Genomic DNA, 15,514 nt, shown 5'->3' with positions numbered 1-15,514 from the left:
CCACTCAGGCACCCCCACATTTTTATAGGTCTTAATACAAACGTTTCTAGAAAGCAGAAATGATCATTTCACTTTCCCACTTCAGAAAATGATTTTTGGTCTGCTTATTATGTGCAGAATAAATTCAAGCTCACTGGCATGCAATTCAAAGTATCTATTTTCACTTATTTTTGAAACACTGGAAAAGTGTTGCAGAAAAATAAAAAGGCTGAAAACTAGTTGGCTGTCATCCTCGATGTGAAAGATGACTACTAAAAAATTGTTACGTATTTCTAGAATTTCACCATGCAAACACAAATCTGTACACTTTTATTTATTCATTTATCTATTTATTGAATTACTTTTACACAAATAGTATCACGCCGTAATTTTATTCTGAGCATTTTCTTCTCCGTTAATAAACATAGTCAGCGTTTTAGGTCCTTTCTCACAATTCCACCTCATCCCGTCTAGTCACCGCATAACAGTCCGTTGCCTGATTGTACCATCGTTTACTTAAACCATACCCTGTCGGGACACGTGGGTGGTTTTCGGTTTGTCACTGTGATCAGCCATGCTGTGTATGCCCATTTACGTTTTTAGGGCCGTTAATGAAATTGCTTTTAAAAAGAATAGTTATGGCCTCCACCAGTGTATGAAAAGGGAGGGTCTCCACAATTTCACTGAAACCAAATAAAGTCTTAATCTTTGTCAGTCTGGCGGGAAGAGAAACTGTCTCTACAACATTTTGTTTCTTGTGTTTATTTGTTGCTTTTATTTTTTGACGTTTTTGACATCTTTTTGTATTTGTTTACTAATTTTGTCCCTTTGCTTGTACTTGAATTCCCTTCTTTTTTTCTGTCTTACAAGACCCCTCCTAGACATCTTGAGGCAGAATTGGACACATGTCCCTCTGTATCGACCTGAAGCTTTATGCGTACCTGTTGGAGCTTGTGATGTGGCCTTGTAGTGTGTATGGGTTTTGTTTCCTCACGGGCCTGTGTCTGAAAGGAATGGGAGCTTTAGGATGATACTCTATTTTCTTTCATTTTTATTTTTTTATTTTATTTATTTTTTTTTAATTTTTTTTTAACGTTTATTTATTTTTGAGACAGAGAGAGACAGAGCATGAATGGGGGAGGGTCACAGACAGAAGGAGACACAGAATCTGAAACAGACTCCAGGCTCTGAGCTGTCAGCACAGAGCCCGATGTGGGGCTCGAACCCACGGACCGTGAGATCATGACCTGAGCCGAAGTCGGATGCTTAACCGACTGAGCCACCCAGGCGCCCCTTTTCTTTCATTTTTAAATGTTCCCTACGTAGTTGTATAGAGTCTGGCGTATTGACGTTTCGTATTTCTTTTATTTTAAATGGCTGTTAAGTTTCTGTGTTTACATTTTGTTTTATCGTGTTTTTTGTCAGTCATGAGACAGTTTTCAAACTGGCAAAACTCACAGCACCAAGCTGCATGGTTGTTTGCGTGTGTGTGGAAGCTTCTCACGAACATGTAACATGTACGCCTGAACCTGCACCAACTGTCAGTCAGTATGTGGCTTGTTCATGAAATAACCCCCCACGTAATCAGCAGCCAGATAAGAAACCAGAAATACAGGATCATCAAGATACAACATGTGCCCTTTGAGCTCCATTTGAATCACTCATTCTCAAGGATAATCACTATCCTGCTTTAAGATGAGCTTTGCCTAATTGGAACAATATATAAAGTGGAATTATACAGTGAGATTGGTGTTACATCTTCATTTCTGCAACCTTTCCCTCCCACTGATAGAGCTAGATTATTCCATTGCATGGATATACCATAATTTATTTATTTGTTCTGGGTATTGATGGATGTGTGGATTGTTTTTATCTGGTGTGAGGTACCATATTGAATATGCCTTCATGTATTATTTGGTGAATACACATATGTTTTTCTCTTGGATGCATAGCTAAGCACTAGAATTTCTGAATAATGGTGAGTCCTGCACTCAGCCTTGGTAGATTCTGCCAAATGATCTCCCTAAGTGATCATATCCCTGTCTTACTCCCATCACCACTTAGTTAAGATGTCCAGGTTTCCACCTTCCAAATACACTTGGCATTGACTGTCATTTTCTTTCTTTCTCTTTTTCCTTTCCTTGCTTTCTTTCTTTTGTTCTTTCTTTTCTCTTTCTTTTCTTTCTTTCTTTCTTTCTTTCTTTCTTTCTTTCTTTCTCTCTCTCCCTCTCTCTCTCTCTCTCTTTCTTTCTTTCTTTCTCATTCATGCATTCATTTTGACATAGACAGAGACAGTGTGAGTGGGGGGAGGGGCATAGAAAAAGGGACAGAGAGAATCCCAAGAAGGCTCTGTGCTGTCGGTGCAGAGCCCAATGTGGGGCTCCAACTCACAAACCGTGAGATCATGACCAAGGCCAAAACCAAGAGTCAGAGGATTAACCAACTGAGCCACCTAGGCGCCCCTCTTTTTTTTTTTTTTTTTTTTTAATTTATTTATTTAGTTTGAAAGAGAGAGAAAGAGTGAGAGAGCACATGAGCAGGGTAGGGACAGAGAGAGAGAATCCCAAGCAGGCTCTGTGCTGTCAGCACAAAGCTAGATGTGGGGCTTGATCTCATGAACTGTGAGATCATGACCTGAGCCAAAATCAAGAGTTGGACACTTAACCAACTGAGCCCCAGGCGCCCTGACTTTTTCATTTTCGCCATGCCAGTGAGTGTGTAGTAGTTTAAATTTGCATTTTCCTGATGATTCATCAAGGACAACATGCTTTTATATATGTTTATTTTTATAAACATCAAATTTTTATGTTTATTGGCCTTTTGAATATCCTCTTTTTATAAATTGCCAGTTGAAGTCTTTTGCCCATTTTTTTTTGTGTACCAGATTGCCTATCTTTTACTTTTCGATGTGTATATAGTTTATATATATATATATATATATATATATATATATATATATATATATATAATGCAATATGTTGTTAATTATATGTTTAACAATTGCTCTAATATTCTTCAGTCTTTTAATCTCATAAGAATGTCTTTTGATAAATATGGATTTAATATCAATGAGTCAAATTTATTTTGACTCATTTTTCTTTTATGGTTAGTGGTTTTCTTACCATTATTTACATTGTGTTATATCAAATTGTTTTTTTTTAGAGTTATTAATATTTAGGGGTCCAGATTAGGAAGTCCTGCCTTCCCAAAGTTATATAAATATTGTGTTGAGTTTTCTTGCAGAAGACTTATTTTACCTGCACATTTGTATCTCCATTTCATCTGGAACTGATTTTTGTGTACAGTGTGAGGAATATTCAGGTATTTTGTTGTTTTTGCTGTTGCAATTAGTGAAATTCAATTGGCCATTTGTTGAAGTCAGTCTTTCTTCATTGAAGTATATAATGCGATCTTTATCATACACCAGGCCATCATAGACATGTGGGTCTGTTTCCAAACTTTATTGCATCCCCTGGCTCTATTTGTCTAACCAGTGTCATACTTTCCCATCTTAATTATTTAATTATTTTATAATAAGTCTTAATATCTGGTGCTATAGTCCTCCAGCTTTGCTCTTGGTAATATAGATTGCTCTCACTGTTCTTGACTCTTTGCATTTCCATATTCATTATAGAAATACTTGTTACTTTCCACAAAAGAAGTTTCTAGGATTTTGACTGGAATCACATCATATCAATAGAATTTGGGGAAACCTGATATCATTTACAGTGCTGAATTTTCTGATTCCTAACACAGTGTTTGGGATATTTATTTAGGTCTTATATTACTTGTTTCGACAATGCTTTTCAGTTTTCTGTGTGGAGGTTTTTCACATCTTTTGTTGGAATTGTTCCTACCTACAGGATGCTTTTTTTATGAATGATAATAGTATTCTTATGTCGTTTTGTATTTGTGGCTACTATATGGAAATGAATTATATTTTTATATTTATCCTATGTAAACTTCTTATTCTAAGAGTTTGTAGGTTTTCAAATTTTCTCTAGGCATACAATCATGCTATCTACATTAGTAAGAGTTTATCTTCATTTTTTCCAAATCTTATGCCTTTTGCTTGTCTTATTTCAGGGGCTACAATCCCTAGAATAATGTTAATTAGAAGTAGTGATAGTTTGCTTCAGTGTTCTGTTCCCTGTCTCAGGGACTAAATTCTTAATTGTTCTTTACTTCAGTAAATACATTTTAATCATAGAAAAAAGTCTCCATAATGAAAAAAAATAACAAATATTAAATTTTACCATCTGAAGTTATGAAATTCCCCCAGAATCTATAGGAAAATTATTTGAATTTGTAAATAAAATTACTTATGCAAGGTAAATAAAAATAATAGTGTTTTCTACTTTTTTTTTTTTCACTTAGCTGTACTCTATGGACTTCTGGCTATATATATCACTATTTACTGAACTTTTAATTCCTTTGTTGTTAGACCATTTATCCTGTTTTCAATTTTGTCTATATGTTTGTATGTCTGTATGTTTGTCTATATTGAGCTCCCAGAGCCAATTTTGATCATCTACATTTTCTAGAAAACAATTTCATGCATAGTTTAAAGCGTATTGCCATAGACTTACACATAGTAATTTCTTAAACTAGTTTCTTCACTTTTCATCTTTCCTTCATTAATTTGTATTTTTATCAAAAAGTATGACAAGCACACTGTATAAAAGTAAACTACAGTGATAGTTACAATAAGTAGTAATTCTTTACATCACCTTAACTGCTGGAACTGATCGACAATATGAATTTTGCACTTATTAAGCCTAGTGTGTCCTGAGTAGCTTTAGTGAAAATCACTGAACACCTAGACATGTTCTAGTAAGACTGAAGCATGCCAAAGGCAGGGAGATCTAACAAACAGCCAAAGAAAGAAACACATATGTTATTAGCTTGATAAAAGGCATCTTAACACAGACTGAAAGAAGGAGATCTTTGAAAAACTAAAGGAAAATAACCATCAACCTGGAATCCTATCATCAAACTATCATTCCTTACCACAGGTACCTGTTATGCAATTACTGACACACAAAATAGTACTATACTTTGTTTAGGGGCATATATTCACCAGGAATATATGACAGTCAGGAACTTTTGTTCAGCTTAAGAACATAATTTAATATAGACACGACTGAATTGTAGGGAGACATTGGAAATGTCTTCTTATACATCTTTATGATTCATAGGTTCAATAGATAACAAGTTAGGAAGCTTATCGATTTGACCATGGACTTATTAGACTTATTTTAAAAAGATCTTCAAACTTTAAGTAGAACCTGAAAATTTTGTTCAAGTAAGTATGAAACAGAAGCATGGTCACATACTAGGAACAAACTGTCAATGCATGTACACAGAATAACATATTTTTACCCCATATCCAGACCAAAATGGGATAGAAATAGAAATGTATGGCAAAAAAGTCACATAGGAGAGGAAAACTCCTCCCTTTTTCTTTTGTAACCTCTTGGGCTGGTCTGATAATTAACCTGATGTGAGATAAACTAACAGAAGAAGAAAAAAAACAAACAAATTTAATTCACATGTACAGAAACCCCACTGGAAATATAAGACTCAGAGCACTGACCAGAGCAGGCATGCTTTTATAGCTTTTAGACAAGGAGACAATAAATTTGTGAAGAATTGACGAGACAAAGATGTTTGGGTTTGGAGTGGTAGATTAGAGAGGAAGTCACGAGGTTTGCTTGCACAGCCTTCTCCGCCCTCGACCTGTCTCTCTGGTGGCAAGGATGTCTTTCTGGTTCAGAGGGTACTTTTCACAGAGGAGATTAATCTCATACTTTCAGGAGGACAAGGCGGGTCACACAGTCCCTCTTGCACCAGCTGTTTCTTAAGTAACTTTAATTCAAAATAACCAGTATTCCAACAGGACATATTTGGGGTTGGCAGATTCTGCTCCCCTTCAGTAAGAAAACACACCTTCCATTTTAAAAATTAAAAAAAATAGGGGCACCTGGATGGATCAGTTGGTTGAGCATCTGACTTTGGCTCAGGTCATGATCTCTCAGTTCATGGGTTCGAGCCCCGTGTTGGGCTCTGTGCTGACGGCTCGGAGCCTGGAGCCTGCTTCGGATTCTGTGTCTCCCTCTCTCTCTGCCCCTCCCTGGCTCATGCTGTGTCTCTCTCTGTCTCAAAAATAAATAAACATTAGAAATATTTAAAAAGAAAAAATAACTCTTTGGTCTTGTAAATAGGCATAGAAAAAATAATATATTTCATGATCAACAACATAACAGGATAAACAGAAATCCTCCTACCATAGTAAACAGCAGCAGATTTTTCTTAAAATGAAGGGTTGTGACAAAATTTTTCAGCAAAAATATAATAATATATAATATAATATAATATAATATAATAATATAATATAATATAAATATTATGACCTAATACATAAGCAGTAACAAAAGAGATAGCATGTTACAAAAGTGGGAAAACATGTTTTCAAGTAATTCATAGCCCATGGTTCTCTTTATTCACCTGTGACCCTTGACAATATCATCTAGTCCTTTGGTATAACAACCACTTATTTGCAGAAGACCCACACATTTGTTATTTCCATGCGACTTTTCTTCGGAACTCCCGCTTCATATGAACAACCGTCTCCTTACCGTCTCCGCTCAGTGCCCATTAGGCACCTTGAACCCTACATGCCCCAAGCCCCTCCGTCCTCTGGTCTTCCCCACCCCACAAACCTCGCCCACCTATTCTTTGTCAACTCTGTGGATGGCACCCCCCCCCAGCCTTTGTGGTTTCCAGGAAACTTGGGGTGACCTTGCTTCCTCTCTCCCCCGTGTGCCTCATCCCGTCCTGGTTCTGTCTTCACAATGTCTCCAGAGTCTGACAGCCTCTTAGTGTCTCCACTGCAGCTCCCCTGACAGCATGCATTTGCCTCCACTACTCTTGATTCGACATTTTCCTCCACACTCTGCTGTCCACACAGCAAGCAGAATAAAGGCTTTAAATCTTAGGTGAGATAGTTGCTTCACTGAAAATGTCCCATTGGCGTGTCACCCAATGGACAGGCTGCAAGGCACTAAATGTTCCGACCCCCTCTCCCCACGCCACCCCTGCCCACTGTTTGTCTCACCTGAGCTTTCACTTCTCAGTCCCTCTCTCTGCTCTGGTTACACGGAGTGCCCGGATGTCCCCAGGGCTGAGGGCACACCCTCCCTGCAGTTTGCTTGGCTTCACGCGTCCCTCCCATGGGGTATGACCGACCTCTCTGCCTCCTCTGAGTCGCTGCTGAAGCCCGGCCCCGTGACGCGGCTCACCTAGGTACCCTGTTAGTACTTCAGCCCTTCCCTCCTGCCCCAGTGCTCTTTACTCTGCTTTGCTCTCTTCCTCCTCCGGTTCCATTTACCAGCCGCTGGCCGGCAGTCTTCTTCACTCGCATGAAGGGTCAAGGGTGGGGGCTCCGGCCTGGCCTCTCCCATCACCTCACCAGCTCCGTGAGAGTGGCTCTTCTAAGTTTCCTCATCTGATGCGTCCAAGATTGCAGGAAGAATGCCAGGACACAGCTGGTGATCAGTAGACACTTGTTGAGCCGCTGAACTGTATGGAGGGAGGGAAGCGTTAGAGACACAAAACACGTTCTACCTCGTGAGTCATCGGGGGGATGCAATTTGCCCGGGATAGCATCCCTCAAGCACCAGATGTTCTATCTGTACGACTACTGGAGTCTGATAACATCGGGTGTTGGTAAGCACGTGACAGAACGAAGGCCTGCGACCACTACTGTGAGGCTCAGTGCTCAGGTCACTGGGCAGAACAGCTTGGAGATTCTGTTTGAGCCTAGAAAGATCCTGGGTGAGTTCACAGGGGTGCTTGCTGGAGCACCATTGCCATAATTAAGAGGTGGGAATGTGGCAGGGCGCCTGGGGGGCTCAATCAGTTGAGCATCTGACTCGATTTCAGCTCAGGTCATGACCTCATGGTTCTTGAGTTCAAGCCCTGCATCAGGCTCTGCGCTGTTGGTCCAGGGCCTGCTTGGGATTCTCTCTCTCCCTCTTTCTCTTCCCCTCCCCTCCTCTTTCTCTCTCTCTCTCTCTCTCTCTCTCTCTCTCTCTCTCTCTTACAAAATAAACTTAAAAATAAGATGTGGGAATGTGGCTATACTCTTGTGGTGAGCAAGACATAACGCATAAACTTGTCAAATCGCTGTGTTGAACACAACTAATATGACGCTGTGTGTTGACTATACTTCCACAAAAATAAGTAAACACACACACACACACACACACAGAAAACCTCAAAAATAAAATGTAAAAACAAACTATCCTTTAGTAGAGGACTAGAAAAATAAGCATTTACCCATGCTTTTACAGTGTAGGAACAAAACTCTACATTTTTCGATGTGAAGGACTTTCATGTAAGTAACACTGAATGTAAAAAGCAACTTGAAAATGGTACCAGGACATACACCCCGAAATGACCTCTCTTACGCCATAAGCGTTCAATGTAGAAAACAGGACTAGAGATTGTCTGGGGAGACATATGCACACGGACATGGAAATGATGGAAATGTGAAAGGGGAAATGTACTAGGGAACAGTCCATCCACATTTTAGAAGTGTGCAGTGAGCAGAATGGCCGATGAGTGCGTGGAAGAGAGGGTTGTGTGGCCGTGTCTGTAAGATTTTATTTTTGCAGACGATCTGCAGCCGAGGAGCCCAGCATGATAGGTGGTACAGGGTCTGCTACAGCCTGTACTTTTCTCCATGTTAAAATTATTTTATGTCGACATCTTAGGATTTTTATCTCCCTGACAATTTTGTGTAACACGCGGTGAAGGAGAAACTGGAGACCAACCCCGTCAGGAAGTAGTGACTTGTGTTGGTCCGTTAGCTAAGCCCTTCCACGGGGCTGTTTGCTTGTCCCGACGACAGTCCTGCCCAGAAGAGTGAGCTTTCTAGAGGAGAGATGTTTTACGTTGCTCTGGGAGATGTTTGTAAATCTGATAGAAGTAGATGAAAATGTTCCCGAGACGGGAGTTGGTGTCACACATTTCTGCCTTTGTGTTGGTATTTCAAATTATGCATTTTTCTGAAAATAAAACTTATAGAAACCAACAGCGTAAGGTGAGATGGTTCGGGTCCAAGGACAGCATCCCCGTGCTTCAAAGAGGGCCTTTGCAGGTGTCTCTCTGGGCACGGATGCTACCACCTAGTGGGGTGTTTCAGGAACCACACGGAAGCCACGGAAAGATCAGACTTTGATTAGCTTAAAGCCAAGCGATGTCGAAGTCGCCTTTGATTTGTGAGCCCGAGAAAGCTTTGAATTATGAAAAGAACTGACAGTCTCAGAAGGAATCGTTCCATTGTTTCGTCCTTAACACACGGCTCTGCATAGAGCTTGGCGGTGTGTGTCCGTCAGGGGCAGAAGGGATCCTCGGTGCACCAGTGGGTCCACGTCCAGGAGGCTCGGTCCCCTCTGCCTCGTTGTCAGGTGACACCGTGTCGCCGCGGTGTGGGCAGAGGAGATGAGCTCGAGTGCATTCCCGGTGGTGCTCAGGTGTTCTCGTGGAGCGGGAAGCCCTCTTCCGAGTAAGTGTGCCAGCTGTGCTCTCTCCCGCAGCCTGCACTTCATCGTGTTCGACACCGAGACAGCCCATGACATCCTGAAGGTCTGGGACGGCCCCGTGGACAGTGACGTCCTGCTGAAGGAGTGGAGCGGCTCCATGCTCCCCGAGGACATCCACAGTACCTTCAGCTCGCTCACCCTGCAGTTCGACAGCGACTTCTTCATCAGCAAGTCTGGCTTCTCCATTCAGTTCTCAAGTAGGTGACGGCTGCCCTCTCCCTCGTCCTCGCGGTCATTTGTACTGCCGTTTGTGTCCTTAGGCCTCGCCCCTAATGGAGGTAATTTCTGTGGAGCGTAATGGGAAATTTTGAAAATGCGTCTCAAGAGAAAAGTCCGTTTCAGGGAACGCTCGCGTTGGCAGGAAGGGTTGGGCATCGCATGTCCGCGGTTACGTGAAAAAATACACACACAACTTTAAAGGCTCGAGTTAACTAGGGAAATTTGGGCCCAAGACATGTGTGGATCTCTACCTGAGTGTAAAGTTTATCTCTGGTGCCCCCGCAAAACCTGTACCAACTCCAGGCTCCCTGATTGTGCTATGAAGTCCCCATGCCATGGAGATGCTCACCTGCTGTGCTCTGAGTGTCCGTGGTCAGCCACCCCAAACACAAGTGCCCGGATTCTTCTCCTTCTTTGGACCAAGGTCTTGAGTACTTCACTTGAGACGGTGATCTCTGGGCGATCGCTCACGGGACACAGTGTTCGCACATTTGAGCTCTTACCTCCTGAAAGACAGGTTTCACCTTGGCTTTTTTTTTTTTTTTTTTTAACTCTCCAGCCCATTTTCAATGAGCGGTTTCTCAAGAAGGAAGGAGTGAAGATATTTTATGGAAGTTCCACTTTTTTTCAAAATTTTTTTAATGTTTATTTATTTTTGAGAGGGACAGAGACAGAGCGTGAGCAGGTGAGCGGCAGAGGGAGGGAGACACAGAATCCGAAACAGGCTCCAGGCTCTGAGCTGTCAGCCCCATGAGATCATGACCTGAGCCGAAGTCGGACGCTCAACCGACTGAGCCACCCAGGTGCCCCGGAAGTTCCGCTTTTGAGTGCCCTTCAAGTTGCACCACGTAGAGGTCATATGATTTGGCGGTGCACGTGGTCAGCCGTGGGCGTAAGACAAGTGGGGTTTGCACATAACACCTTCCAACCCGCCTCATCCCTTGGCAGGTCACTGGTGAGCATATTTAGGATTTACATAGCAACTGGACTTAGCTCAATTTAATGCTTTAAAAGGTTGCTAATAAAAATGAGATTATCATCTGCACAATTTTTTATCTCTGGTTTTACTGTGCTTCGAGCGTGGTAATTTGCAATAATTTGCAAACGTGCTAAATTTTTCACCGGTCTTTGGTAAAAACATCAGAGGTAAGTTTGTTCCAGCGAACCTAGCTTGGGGGAAAATGTCCTTCATCTTAAGAGTTTTGCTCTTTATCTTCAGAAATGGTGGTGAGTAGACAGTAGATGTGTAATCTACTGTCCTTCTCTGGCAAAACAAAAATGTTGGCAGCACTATGAGGTTATGTTTGTTTTTCTCTCTTACCTGTTGTATACTTTCCTAATTTGTCTTAACAGATAACTTTTTAGAGCAATTTCAGGTTCACAGCAACATTGAGAGGAATACAGAGGTTTCCCGTATACCCTCCCCCAAATGCCCAGCCTCCCCCGTTGACAACATCCCCACTAGATGGTGCGTTTGCCACAGTGGATGAACCCATGCTGCCATCGTCATCACCCAGAGTCCACAGTACGTGCTACGGACGTGCACAAACGTGCAATGACATGTATCCACCATGATAGCGTCGTACATTCATCCATGGCCCTGCACATCTCTGTTCCACCTGCCCACCCCTCCCCCATGCCCTCAGCCACTGGCAACCACGGATCCCTTTACTGTCTCCATGGGTTTGCTTTTCCCAGAATGTCATAGAGTTGGAATCACTCAGTGATTCCCACGCTACAGGATGCTTTTTCCGATGGGTTTCTTACACTTGGTGATATGCATTTAAGGCTTCCCCGTGTCTTTGCACCTCTTCTTAGTGATGGATAATTCATTTCTTTTTAGCGATGAAAAATACTTCACTGTCCAGATAGACCAGAGCTTCTTAACCCATCACTACTGAAGGGCATCCTGGTTACGTACAGGTTTTGGCAATCATGGGTAAAGCTGCTGTAAACATTCTTGTGCAGGTTTTTGTGTGAACATAAGGTTTTAATTCATTTGGGTAAATACCAAGGAGCTTGATCACTGGATCCTATGGTAAGAATATGTTTGGTTTTGTTCTTGGCCTTTTAAAACCCTTCCTTTTTAAAAATTCTTGCAGAGCCCGGAAACCGCTTATTTTCCTGTGTTCCTTCAGGATTCCTTCTTTTCAGGAAAAGACAACTTCCTACTTTGGGTTTTTTTTTAAAGGCCCTTTGTTTTATGTGAGAATAACAGACATTTTAATTCTCCTTATATGTTGATGTTTAGGAAGTGTACAACATGAACACATCCACTGAAGTTCCTACAGAAATGAAACTTGCTTATTTTTTTGTAAATTCAGTGTTCCAGGTGCTCTAGTTTGAACCATGTGAAGGTGTCAATTTTATACATAAGAATGTGTGACTATTGGCAAATCATATGGTTTTACAAGACCCTTGTGCATGAACTTTCCCCCCTCCATTCCCAGCTACTAAGTCCCTCCGTCTGGTACACTTTGAGAAATTCCACATTAAGGGCAAAAATACACTATTGATTCTGAGGTTCTATTATTAATTGGGTTTCTGCAAGGTTGTCTTAAAAACTCTATAAAAAGGCCAAAAAATATATAAAATGTTGCTTGTTATAATTTAGATTATTATAAATTAGATTATAATTATAATTTATAATTTTTCCCAGACTCTAAGGAAACTTGGGCTTCTCTGTTGATCTCTAAAGATTTGTGACTGACCTTCTGTCTCCTTTTTTATTGCTTTATTTGTGAATTGAAGATATTGTACCAATTTCTAAGGACATTTGCATTTAACCCTGCATTCTGTGTTGTACATTTTCTCTTTGCCTTTTTAGATTATTCTCTGCCTTTTCCCAAGCTGCTCGCTGACCTAGAGGTGAACATGTGTGCACTAGGCCTTCTCTCCTATTTGGATTCATCCACTGGGGAGCTCTGGCAGGACATGAGAAATACAGGATGTAGTGTGTGGCCGGGGGTTTGATGTACCCTGTTCCCTCTCCTGTCAATTTCCCTGGGGCTGGCTCTGTCCCTCCGTGGAAACTTACTGCTTTTCTCAAGAAGCTGTGTCTGTCCATGTTCTTTCCAGATACTTATAACCAGTTCTCAGCAACCACACCTCTACCTGGGGTTAACCTTTTAACGAAGCCCTCTCAAATAATCCTATTGGAAGTGTGCTCTAGGTTTTGTGTTGGATCCTTATTTAATTGTAAATAAGGTTGCAGTCCCGTGAGCCACATTGGGAAGCCTGTGAAATGGTCAAGCGTGTGTTCCACTCTCTGTTATTAGAACAAAGGCCATTTCTCTGTTTTCTAAGTGAAATTATATCCACTTCAAGCTCCTATGCATGAAGGTAGATGAGAAGTCCAGTATCGGTCTGTTGTACAAAGCCCCCTCCCCATGTTGTGGTGTGTGGGGAGTCAGGATGTGTTCTGTGTGGTGAGTAGGAGGAGACCAGGTCCTCTGTGCTCTCTTTGGGTGCTGTTCTTGCCCTTGGTGGCCACACAGATTCGTCTCACGGAGGCTCTGTCTGTGGACAGAGCTGGAACACAGCGGCCCTGCCCCTCTCCACAGCCAAGATGCTCCATGAACTTCGAGTAAAGTCTGCCATTTCTGGGACACCAGTGGGAGTGAGATACTGGGACACAAGACTCTGTGTCTCTGAGAACTTGATGAAAAGTTGACTCTTACACCTAGTTACCCTAGATGTAACAGTCAGAATTTGCCCAGGACAAAAATGTTTCCTAAAACCCCTGTCAGGTAATAAAACTGACACGCCCATGTTCCAGGAACCCCTGTCGGCACCAGTGCACTGGGGCATTTTGGTCAACCTACCCTTACCCGTGACCAGTGTGCCAGTCTCCGTCTCTGCAGTTGTGGGACCTTCCTTTCCTCATCAGACTTTGCTCATGGGAGGCTCCATTGAGAAACCAAATTTAAACTGGAGTCTTGCTGAACCCAAGGTCTGAATCTCCTCAAAATATGCAAAAGAGTCCATCTCTCCAGACCAAAAGGGCTTTGCTCCTCTTCTGTAAGTGAGAAGAAGGCAAAGTCCATAAATTTTTATCTATGATCTTGAGACAACAACAACAACAAAGGCACTTTATGTATAAGTTAGATAGTTTTAGCATTCATAAGTCAAGCTAATGTTAAAATTTGAAGTATTAGCACCACACTGCGATTTCAAAATAAAATTTTAAATGATGGAACTGAAAAAAAAAATGTTTTCCTCATGTAATTGATGCCAAGTATAACCACTGTTCCCAGGCAAAAGTGCCCTTTATTCAATAGTATTAAATTCGAGTTTTCTTGATAAGCCATTTTAACTTGATAGCATGCCAATAATGTGTGAACTAAGAATTATAGGTGTCACTGAATTACTGGAGGGAAACATACTCATTTGGGCATTGGTTTTCTTAGAGGTACTTAAATCATCAGATTTTAAATAAGCATAAAGCATAAGAACTTGACCTCACTGCCACTGTATGTCTCAGGCACGTGACTCTGTACTAAGTTGGAGCTTTTCAATTTTGACGACACCCCTGTTCTCAAAATGCCTTCTTCAGCTGCTTCTGTCTTTCTTAGTCCTCTTTCTTCCACTGGCCACTCTTTTGTGGCCTCAGTTTTTTGTTTTTGTTTTTGTTTTACCATTGTACTGTTATTTAATTTTGTGTGCATATTATCACTATTTTTTAAATTTAAATCCAGGTTAGTTAATATATAGTGTAATAATTTAGGGGTAGAATTTAGTGATTCATCACTTACCTATAACACCCAGTGCTCACCCCAACGACTGCCCTCCTTAACGCCCATCACCCATCTAGCCCATCCCCCCACCCAACAACCCTCAGTTTGGTCTCTCTAGTTAAGAATCTCTTATAGTTTCTCTCCCTCTCTGTTTTTCTCTTGTTTTTTTTTTTTTCTTCTCTTCCCTTATGTTCATCTGTTTTGTATCTTAAATTCCACTTAAGAGTGAACTCATATGATATTTGTCTTTCTCTGACGGCCTTATTTTGCTTAGCATAATACACTCTAGTTCCATCCACGTTGTTGCAGATGGCAAGACTTCATTCTTTTTGATCGCCGAATAATATTACATTGTGTGTGTGTGTAAACATTAAATATTTTTTTAAATTATATCTATATCTGTGTCTGTCTGTCTCACATCTTCTATATCCATTCATCAGTCAGTGGACATTTGGGCTCTCCCCATACTTTGGCTATTATTGATAATGCTGCCAGAAACATTGGTGGGCATGTACCCCTTCGAAGCAGCACTCCTGGAGCCTTTGGATAAATCCCTAGTAGTGCAATTGCTGGGTCATAGGGTAGCTCTGTCTTTAGCTTTCTGAGGAGCCTCCATAGTGTTTTACAGAGTGGCTGTGGCAGCTGGCACTCCCATCAGCAGTTCTGTTGCGGCCTCTTTTGCTGGTTTTCCTCTTTCTGCCCTCAAACTCTAAAGGCTGGATGTGTCTAGGGTGACATCATGTGTTTCTTCCTGTCAACATTCACTCCTCGGGTTTTATCAGCCAACCTTCCAAAACCTCTGCCCTGAGCATCCACTGTCCATTTGCCACTGCTCCCTGCCTTCAACTTGGCACATGAAACCTGGCCTCACTTCCAACCCAGTCGTCTCCCAAAGCTGACGTTCTTGAAGTCTCTCCTGTCATGGCAGATGGCAACTCCATTCTGCTTGTTGTCCGGGCAAAGCCTCCGAAG

At 41.6% G+C, this 15,514-nt stretch overlaps 1 protein-coding gene across 1 annotated transcript in view; it reads left to right on the top strand.

Moving 5' to 3' along the window:
• The window catches only part of CSMD1 (CUB and Sushi multiple domains 1), a 681,511-nt gene that overhangs the window by 371,445 nt on the left and 294,552 nt on the right, over nucleotides 1-15,514 (top strand). Inside the window, 1 exon segment of the mRNA XM_042934172.1 lies at nucleotides 9,582-9,784. Within this exon segment, the coding sequence (XP_042790106.1) occupies nucleotides 9,582-9,784 (203 nt within the window).

This window comes from Panthera leo, chromosome B1 (assembly GCF_018350215.1).
Source record: "Panthera leo isolate Ple1 chromosome B1, P.leo_Ple1_pat1.1, whole genome shotgun sequence".
Taxonomy (NCBI): domain Eukaryota; kingdom Metazoa; phylum Chordata; class Mammalia; order Carnivora; family Felidae; genus Panthera; species Panthera leo.
Note: the sequence above shows the minus strand (reverse complement) of the source record. Positions and strands in the feature narration are given on the sequence as shown.